General features: G+C 41.0%; 1 protein-coding gene across 3 annotated transcripts; it reads right to left on the reverse strand.

Moving 5' to 3' along the window:
• Window positions 1-1,592: 1,592 nt before the first annotated feature.
• Window positions 1,593-9,376, reverse strand: LOC113428149 (calcium homeostasis modulator protein 6-like). Of its 3 annotated transcripts, none has more exons than XM_087973066.1 (3): window positions 9,285-9,376; window positions 3,483-4,102; window positions 1,593-2,372 (listed from the first exon to the last, which is right to left on the reverse strand). In XM_087973066.1, the coding sequence occupies exons 2-3, from the start codon at window positions 4,020-4,022 to the stop codon at window positions 1,953-1,955; spliced, it is 960 nt and encodes a 319-aa protein (XP_087829192.1). In that variant the 5' UTR covers window positions 4,023-4,102; window positions 9,285-9,376; the 3' UTR covers window positions 1,593-1,952. The 3 variants fall into 3 exon arrangements, with proteins under 3 accessions (XP_087829192.1, XP_087829197.1, XP_087829207.1); XM_087973071.1 differs by lacking the exon at window positions 9,285-9,376 and adding an exon at window positions 8,848-8,972; XM_087973081.1 differs by lacking the exon at window positions 9,285-9,376 and adding an exon at window positions 7,527-7,545.

Genomic DNA, 9,376 nt, shown 5'->3' on the forward strand with positions numbered 1-9,376 from the left:
CCACTCTTACAGTATCCTTCCCCTGCCACGCCCACCAAGCCACACCACGCCCACCAAGCCATGTCCACAGAACCGGAAGTAAAACAATTTGAATCCCACCACTGATTCAGACCTTTCCTAAAACTTTAATGTTTGTATTATTTTGATTCTGGAAGACTTCAGACTTGAGAAATTAGGGAATATACAGCGGCATCAAGTTCCCATAGTGTTGGCTAAATCAAGCAACAAATGGCTGTAACAAGCATGATGTTAGCCCTTTGAAATTATAAACATCAATGTCATTAATAATCAGAACATCTGAACACCTCTTCAAAAAGCTGCCATATTTCAACAAAGATTAAAAAAAAACACACAACAAATTGCAGTAACACTAATAAGACAGGGAAGTTCTCAAGCTTTATGGTGCGATGAACCCAGAACTTCAATTCAGATTCACCTTTTTCATCATTTCATTTCCACAAATTCAGGAATCTGCACTAAACATTAATAAAGCTAAATCATCATCCTTGAGAAATGCAGTGGTTCGGGAGTGGAAGTATCCTAGGAACAAAAATATTTGAAATAAAGAATTCCTTTTGAGCTAGATGGCATGTTTTAATAAGAAAAGATGAGAAAATCCTTGCTTTACATAGAGAATTAAGACATTAAGAGAACTCATTTAATACTCTCTTGAGCATGGTGATGAAAGTATAAGTGAAAGTAAAAGAGATTTTTTTCCCCCTACTGTATTTAACTATCCCTACTTTTAATATTACTGATAAGTTACACAGCAATTTTAAAGGCCTTACTTGTTAAGAAGTATCAACTGCAATTCTAAACTCATTTGCCACACTACTCTTTTAACTGGCTTGATACATACTTCATGTCGAGAATCCTACTATAAAAATGTGGGAGAAATATTCATCTTAAACCACAATTATGCACATCAAGTTCAATTAAAAATCAGTAAAATTATTTGCTTTATTAGATACTTAACTCCTAATATTTTCAACATAATCCACATTAAGATGTCAACTCAATTTTTTTCCTATTCTACCTGACCAGCAAGATTTTGGAAAACCTGAAGCATGGCACTGGCTGAGATCTTAATTTTGCTTTGGAGACAACCTTGATCCCTGCCTAATGCACTTGGGGATTTCCTTTCCTCTTGACCTATGACTTGGAAAATGTTTACTTATTGAATACACAAAAGAGGCTTGAAGAAATCTATGCCATTGAGTATAGAAGAATTGAAGAGAAATCAAATCCTACCACAGTATTTGATTGCATTAAAGATTAAGAAGTAAATAAGTCTCTCCCCCCTCTCTCTCCCTCCCTCCCTCCCTCCCTCCCCCCTCCGTCTCTCTCATGGAGGGTAAAAATTCATTGTATTTGTTTACACTTGCAATGAAGGCTGAAAGTCACTTCCTCATACATTTCTTTTCTTTTTCAATATTATATACTTCTTTTTCCTTTCTTCTCTTTTTCCTGCATGTTTTTCTTCTTTCCATTGTCTTCTCTTTCTCTAAGTTTAGTTTGTATTCACTTTTTACTATTGTAATTAAAATTCTTAATAAAAATTATATTTGGAGAAGAAAAGACATGGGACAAAATTCATGATAGAGCAGACATTTTACTTATTAAATGAAAACTTGACAACAGGAATCATGAACAGCACATGGGGGGGGCACAAGAATCATGAACGCTCCATATAATGAAGTAATGAAATAATGCATAATGTAGCTATTAACAAGCCTTGATACTTGTCGGCCCTTCAAGACTGGGACACTTGTCGGCCCTCCAAGACTGGGAAACCAAAATTATGAAAGCTAAATACTACTTTTGTTAGAAGCTAATGCTACTTTTATTAGAAGGTTCGAATAACAAAATCTTACAAGCAAATAGATTTCCCCCTTCCCCCTTCATGAGGCTAGGAAGGCTCTTGTTTGAGCCATTTTCTCAGGTTACAGTTGTTACAAAATTTGGACTTCAACATTTGCACCATCTACAAATTGCAAACAACTGGGGTATATATCTCCTTCAGCAGACTTAATGCTGCCACTTTGAGATTTTTGACTGACATATTTATGTATCATACTGTAGCAATTGTCTTTAGGATTAAAGGCAAACAAGGAGGAAATGTTATCCCAGGCTTTGGCACTTGGGGTATGAAATGGTCCCAGCTCCGTGGAATCAAAGAAACTTTTAAGATTCCTCTCTGCTAACTTTGATGCGTGTTCTTTGGCCATGGTTTCAAAAAGTTCTTGCTCCTTCTGCAGGTAGACTTTCCAGAATGCAAGCTGAAGAACGCTGACTGGAGAACGGCAGCGAGCAATGCAGGTGGTAAGAAGGGCCACTGTGAAGACGCTGGCAATCAAAATCCATCCAAACACCTTTAGGAGAAGCATTAAAAATAATAACCTTGCTTGCAACCAAGGCACCTCAAGATTAAATGCCATCTTACATTCTGGGTGTATATTGTAGCTGATCTGCATTGGTATTTACAATCTAGAATTCAAAGCCCTCACACGTAGGAAGAAAGATTAAAGCATTTCTTCTTCACTGCTGATACTTAACTCTTCCTGTTCAACCCAGGAGCTGCTGAAGCAAAACATCAACACTCATTTCTCTAGATTTTTGAGCCCTAGTTATATGATAGCTATAGCAAAACCCCCACCTTTATTTAAAGTAAAGGTGTAAAGTAAAGATGAGGCCTCTCAATACAACTTGAGGGATAAGGCGAATTATTAGGGGATCTGAGCAGGTATGGAAATATAATATAGCCTTTCATGTCTTATTGTTAAGGCTTTATAGGGTGATCTGGATTTGAAGGGGAAAAATGATTTCAGAATGAATCAGGGAATTCTCAACAGCAGCTATTAGCATATCCTTAAAACAGCTGCATTCTTTCCAAAGCTTACACAGCCACCATCTGGAGCTACCAGAAGACCCCAAGATGTTTAGTATAAGGACAGAGGGTACCTATGTGCCTGAATGAACTCCAAATCACCTTTTCTCCTTCAAATCCAAATTGCCACATAGCCCTATTAGTTGCATGCCAGAGGAAAATCCCTCTAATTCATAATGGGAGGAAATTCCCTCTGATGGTAATGAGGAATTCCCCTCCTAATTGCAATCAATTTCTCTGCGAGTAGGAAAAGATACAACTTTTCTCATTTTCTTACATAAAAAGCTTCCCTAGCTGGAAGCGACTGGCAAAACCATGTTATCTCTAGTTTACTATTAATTATGTTGACTGATGGGACAAAACAAACATTTGAACTGAAACAAACATAAAGCTCCTAACGTGGTACCTAAAACCCATGAAACAGGCTGCCAGGAAGGTAATGCTATGTCTTTAAGAATGGAGATACTTGACCACTATTACCAGAACAACTGGTAGAAAAGTTCCTGGTGCTGTTTCAATACTCCAGTTAGCACCCCTGGAATTCTAAGTTGAGAAATCCGGCTGTTACACAACTTGGAAAAAGCTATATACTAACCTGTGATTGAGCTCGAAGGGTTGCTTGTATCTCCAGTTCAGAAGAAGGAGAGACAGGGCTGAGACAAGGCACTTTAACCAGAATTTTCAAGCATTCCTCTTCCCTTCTGCCTTTGCACACATATTTCTGTAGGATGGGGCTCCCAGTAGCAGTACATTCATAGAAACTTCCTCCCAGTAAGGCCACAGAAACCCATGTGAGAGGAGCCACGGCAGCACTGAGTATTGCAAGTCCCATCACTTGTAAGTGGCGCTGGAGGCGATTCCCACGAGGACATCTACATGGCCTGCCTTTGGAGCAACATCCAGTGAGCACCTTCCAAGAACGTACACTCAGGAGCAAGCCCAGCAGAAACAGAATAAAGGCTGGCATCAGCAGAAATATACCACCATAAAGCGTATTCCAGGAGTTGCACGGGCATTTGAACACCACCACAGAAAAGATACGCTCGCTACCTGCAGTCAGCAGAGACACTACCCCATAGCCCAAGACCTTCTGGTGATTGACAATGAAATCCAGTACTGGGCGAAACTTTTCCATCCTCTGATTCGATGCTGTAATGGTCCAGTTCAGCTCTCTGGTTTGTGTTCACGGTTCAAGAATCAGAAACTTCTAAAAGCCTGTTAAGAAAAAAGGAAGAGATTTGTAGCTTTAAAATATCTGCTCAGGAGAACACAGTTTCATTTTCATTTTCTGGGGCAAGGGGGAAAAAAAGTTCATGCTGTTTTAGGTTAAGCAAATATTTATCAAGTACAAAAGGGAGATACAGCATTTATCTTTTAAAGCTGTAGGCTGCTTAGTTTCTTTCCAACTAAATAAGAATTATAGGATCATGGAATGTTGGGTTGGAGAGATCTTAAAAAATTCATCTAATTCAAAACCTGCCCAGTGCAGAAATCCATTTTCACATCCATGACAGATGCCATCCAACCTCACCTCTGTTCAAGCACCTCAAGCAAGGGAGAGTCCACCATCTCCCAAGAAATTCCATTTCTTACCATTAGGAATCTTTTTTTTTTCTCTTATATCCAGCTAGACCTGCTTCTTTGCAAAAAAAACAACAACAACAAAAACAACAACATTGCTTCTTGTTCTGAAATAATACTGAACAATTCTACCCTGTCTGGGTTAGAATTGTATGCGTGACTATATCTCTTTTGGCCCCTGTTCAGCTTGTGATCTGCCAAGAAATGCAAATCCTTTTCATATATATTGCTTCCAATAGAATTTCCACCTCCTTCCTATACTTGTGACTTTGATTTTTTTTTCTTACCCAAATGTGGGATTTTGTCCCTGTTAAAATTCATCTTGCTGATTTCTGCCCATTTTCCCACCCTCTGAAAATCCTCCTCAGTTAGGATACTGTCCTTCAAGATGTTTGCTCCTTTAACTATTGACTGGGTATCTACTTATGAAGATTATCTTAATGTGCGTCTTAGCAATTCAGGAACCAGATCAGGTCCGATCTTTGCTGGCCCTCTATTAGCTTTGTCATTCACCTTCACTGAACACTTGGGAAAACCTAAATCAGTCTCCTGGCTACACCATAAAGTTTGCACTGCAGTTCACCAAAAAATCATCACTGTCCTAGACTGCATTCAAGATCATGTGAAGTGTTAATGCCCACTTTATAATTCCTTGGTAAGACCACGCTTGAAATATTGCATCCAGTTTTGTGTGCCATGATATAAAAAAGATTTTGAGATTCTAGAAAGAGCGCACAGAAGAGCAACAAAGATGATCAGGGGATTGAAGGCTAAAGCGTATGAAGAACGGTCGCAAGAATTGTGTATGTCTAGTCTAGAGAAGAGAAGGACTAGGGGTGACATGATAGGCAGTGTTAGAATATTTGAAAGACGGCCACAAAGAAGAGGGCATCAACCTATTCTTGAAAGCACCTGAAGGTAGGACAAAAAGCAATGAATGGAAACTAATCAATGAGAGAACCGACCTAGAACTAAGAAGAAATTTTCTGACAGAACAATTAACCAATGGAACAACTTGCCTCCAGAAATTGTGGATGCTCCAACACTAGAGGTTTTTAAGAAGAGATTGGACAACAATTTGTCTGAAATTGTATAGGGTTTCCTGCTTGAGTAGGGGGTCCAGAGACCTCCAAGATCCCTTCCAACACTGTTGTGTTATTCTGTTTTTTAAAAGCATCATTCTTTTCTTTAAAGCAGGAGTATCAAACTCACGGCATTACGGTGGTGTTATGTGACATATCGGACTTTTTCCCCCTTCACTAAACCAGGCATGGGCATGGCTAGAGCGTGACGCATCAGACCTACGGGCCGGGAGTTTGACAATCCTGCTTTAAAGTAACAAGATCATTCTTTACTTTAAATCAACAGGATGGTATCCATAGGCATCTTCAATTTTATGAATATGAAAGTGTCAAAATGATAAAACAGGTTTTATGGCATTATGATGCACGTTCTACCCTTTTGGACAGTATTTTCATAACCAGGTTGCTGAGAAGTATGTGGAATGGAATTGTGATGTTGTGATGCACATTTATAGATACAGATAATACAGATAATCAGAGTTGGAAGGGACCTTGTAGGTCATCTAGTCCAACCCCCCGCCCAAACTGGAGGCCCTACACCATTTCTGACAAATGGCAGTCCAATCTCTTCTTGAAAGTCTCAAGTGATGGCTCTCCCACAACTTCCGAAGGCAAGGTGTTCCGTTGGTTGATTGTCACTGTCAGAAAGTTTCTCCTTATTTCCAGGTTAAATCTCTCCTTGTTCAGTTTCCATCCATTATTCCTTGTCTGGCCTACACGGGCTTTAGAAAATAGCTTGACTCCTTCCTCCCTGTGGCAGCCCCTCAAATATTGGAAGACTGCTATCATGTGTCCCCTGGTCCTTCTCTTCACTAGACTAGCCAAGCCCAGTTCCTGCAACCGTTCATTGTATGTTTTAGCCTCCAGTCCCCTAATCATCCTGGTTGCTCTTCTCTGTACTTTTCTAGAGTCTCAACATCTTTATTATAATGTGGTGAACAAAACTGGATGCAGTACTCTAGGTGTGGTCTTACTAAGGCTTTATAGAGTGGTATTAGTACTTCCCTTGATCTTGATTGTATCCCTCTGTTAATAGAACTTAGGATTGCATTAGCTTTTTTGGCTGCTACTGCACACTGCTGGCTCATATTTAGCTGGTTGTCCACTTAGACTCCAAGATCCCTCTCACAGTTACTGCTATTGAGCCTGGTTTCACCCAGTCTATATGTGTACTTTTGGTTTTTCTTGCCTAAGTGTAGGACTTTACTTTTCTCTACACTGAATTTCATTTTATTAGATAAAATTTGCTTCTCTTGACCCCCCTTCTGCTATTATCGATGGTGGTACATTTTATATATTTATATTTTTGGATTTCATTCTCCACTTTTGATTCTGCCCACTACCTGTTCCAATCCTGCTATTATAATTCATTTTCTTAAATATTTTAATAAAAGTTAAGCAGGACAGAATAATCCTTGTCTCACCCCTTTCTATACCTGAACCATTCTGTTTTTTCAAACTTTATTCTTATAGTAACTTCTCCTTCCCTGTAAGTTTTCCTCAAATGAGCAAACAGGTGTTCTTGAAACTGCAGCATGATCTTTATTTAGTATAAAGTAAACTTCCTTCTTAAAGTTTCTCGTTGTTTCCATTACTCATCTTAAGTTAGACACAGAGCTATAGCTGGTTGGCAACTGACAACCACAATTAGAACCAGAATCTCCATTGCTAAACAAGGTAGTTGTTAAGTGAATTGTCTCAAATTTTATGATCCCTTTTGCCATGGTTGTTAAACGAATGACTGTAGCTGTTAAGTGAATCATGCAGCCATTAAGCAAATCCAGCCATTGTTTGGTGGAAGGCAGCAGGGAAGATCACAAATGGTGAGCATGTGACCCTGAAACACTGCAATGGTTGTAAATCAATGTCAGTTGCCAAGCAGCTGGATTTTGATCATGGGATGTGGGGATGAAGTGATGGCAGTAAGTGCAAGGTTCCATCTAAGTTACCTTTTTAATAAGGCCATTTTAACTTACAACAGTTGCTGAATGAATGATTGTAAGTGGTGCATCTGCATTATCCCATTGTTACAGTCAAAATGCTAAAAACAGTGTCATGCTGCAAGCTCTACCGCTTTGGGGTGGGCTTCAAAATTTTCAGCAAAGAGTTTTCTGCCCAGTTGCTGGGTGGGCGTGGCCATGGTTGGTGGCCTTCTGCACCACAGCAGGGTGTTCTGTCTCACCTTTCTTCTTTCCAAAAAATGAAAGAGTACAAACTCACACAAACACAGGCAGGCAAGCTGGCTCGGACTTCACAGAATTAATTCTTTGGAACTGATAATGTCCTTGGCGCTCTGCCTGCAAAGTCCGAACTGATAACAAGTAAAAAGCTACTTCCAGAAAATTACAAGGCAGATCATAAAATCATTCACAAAGAAAACCTGAAGCAAGATTAAACTACAAAGTTCCAGCCGACAACACACCCACTTTTATCCCCTGTGGGGTGTGGCTCAATGATTCAGCTCACTCTCTGACCCTCCCACGCCTCCTACGTTGCTGCTCACGTTTCTCCCTACGACGCTGCTTAGGATCAAGCCAACAATTTTCTTCTTGAATCCCTGTCAGGGGCTGCTCCAATATGCCTTCCTCCTGATTAATCTCAGGCTGTTCCTCTCAGTTGTCTGATGAAACCTGAGGCATTATCAGGGAGGAAGGCATTGCCAGAGAGGAAGGTCCTGGGGAGGAAGGCATTCCCAGTTCCTCCTCCTCATCTTCCGAGTCCTCTTCCTCCTAACCTGAAGCAAGATTAAACTACAAAGTTCCAGCCGACAACACACCCACTTTTATCCTCCCTGGGGTGTGGCTCAATGATTCAGCTGAAAACACTCTCTGACCCTCCCACGCCTCCTACGTTGCTGCTCACGTTTCTCCCTACGACGCTGCTTAGGATCAAGCCAACAATTTTCTTCTTGAATCCCTGTCAGGGGCTGCTCCAATATGCCTTCCTCCTGATTAATCTCAGGCTGTTCCTCTCAGTTGTCTGATGAAACCTGAGGCATTATCAGGGAGGAAGGCATTGCCAGAGAGGAAGGTCCTGGGGAGGAAGGCATTCCCAGTTCCTCCTCCTCATCTTCCGAGTCCTCTTCCTCTAACAGCACAGGCTCGGGAATCGGAGCCACAACAGCAGGGTATATGTGATTTTGTCCTCCCTGGGCTCTGGAGGGTTTCTTTGAAAATGGCCTCCCCGGGCTCCGAAGGCTCTCTGGAAGCTGAAAACAGGCCCATTTCCGGCCTTCCCAAACTTCCAGGAGGCCCATTTTTCGCCCTCCCTGAGCTTCCATGCACATCCTGCACTTACCTGCATCCAAAACGGGCCATGTGGGAACTCCTGGGTGGGGAGAGGTGGGGTCAGAGGTGGTATTCAGCAGGTTCTGACCAGTTCTGGAGAATTGGTAGTGGAAATTTTGAGTAGTTAGGAGGACCAGCAAATCCCACCTCTGACTGGAGATATTACAGTATCTTTCCCTTGCCATACCCACCAAGCCACGCCCACAGAACCGGTAGTAAAAAAAAATTGAATCCCACCACTGGGTGGGATGGGTGTAGTCAGTCAGCCAGGAGTGGGATTTGAGGGTTCTCCAAACTGCACAGAATCTTAGCTAAGGGCTCTCCCGAACCCCTGCGAACCCCTAGCAGCCCACTCCTGGGTATACGTGTGACATTGTACCACTTGTAGAAAAATGGATCTTGCATCACAGTGCTGTAATATTATTTTCATCTATTTGAAATACTCACCACAAATTCCACCAGTTATCAGTTTTCTCTTGATTCATCTTGATAATTTTACAGTTTTTTGCCATATTTTGTTTCTTTGCTTGAAAGTTTTT

The sequence above is a fragment of the Notechis scutatus genome, chromosome 1, assembly GCF_049901735.1.
Source record: "Notechis scutatus isolate UNSWTSFEM ecotype Mainland chromosome 1, rNotScu1.2, whole genome shotgun sequence".
NCBI classification, from domain to species: domain Eukaryota; kingdom Metazoa; phylum Chordata; class Lepidosauria; order Squamata; family Elapidae; genus Notechis; species Notechis scutatus.

Excerpts from the sequence above, each read along its gene's own strand:
- LOC113428149 (XM_087973066.1), bottom strand. The coding sequence starts at position 4,022 with ATGGAAAAGTTTCGCCCAGTACTGGATTTCATTGTCAATCACCAGAAG. Across the intron at positions 2,373-3,482 it reads CCCTTCGAGCTCAATCACAG|GTGTTTGGATGGATTTTGAT; the intron begins GTTAGTATATAG and ends CTTCTCCTAAAG.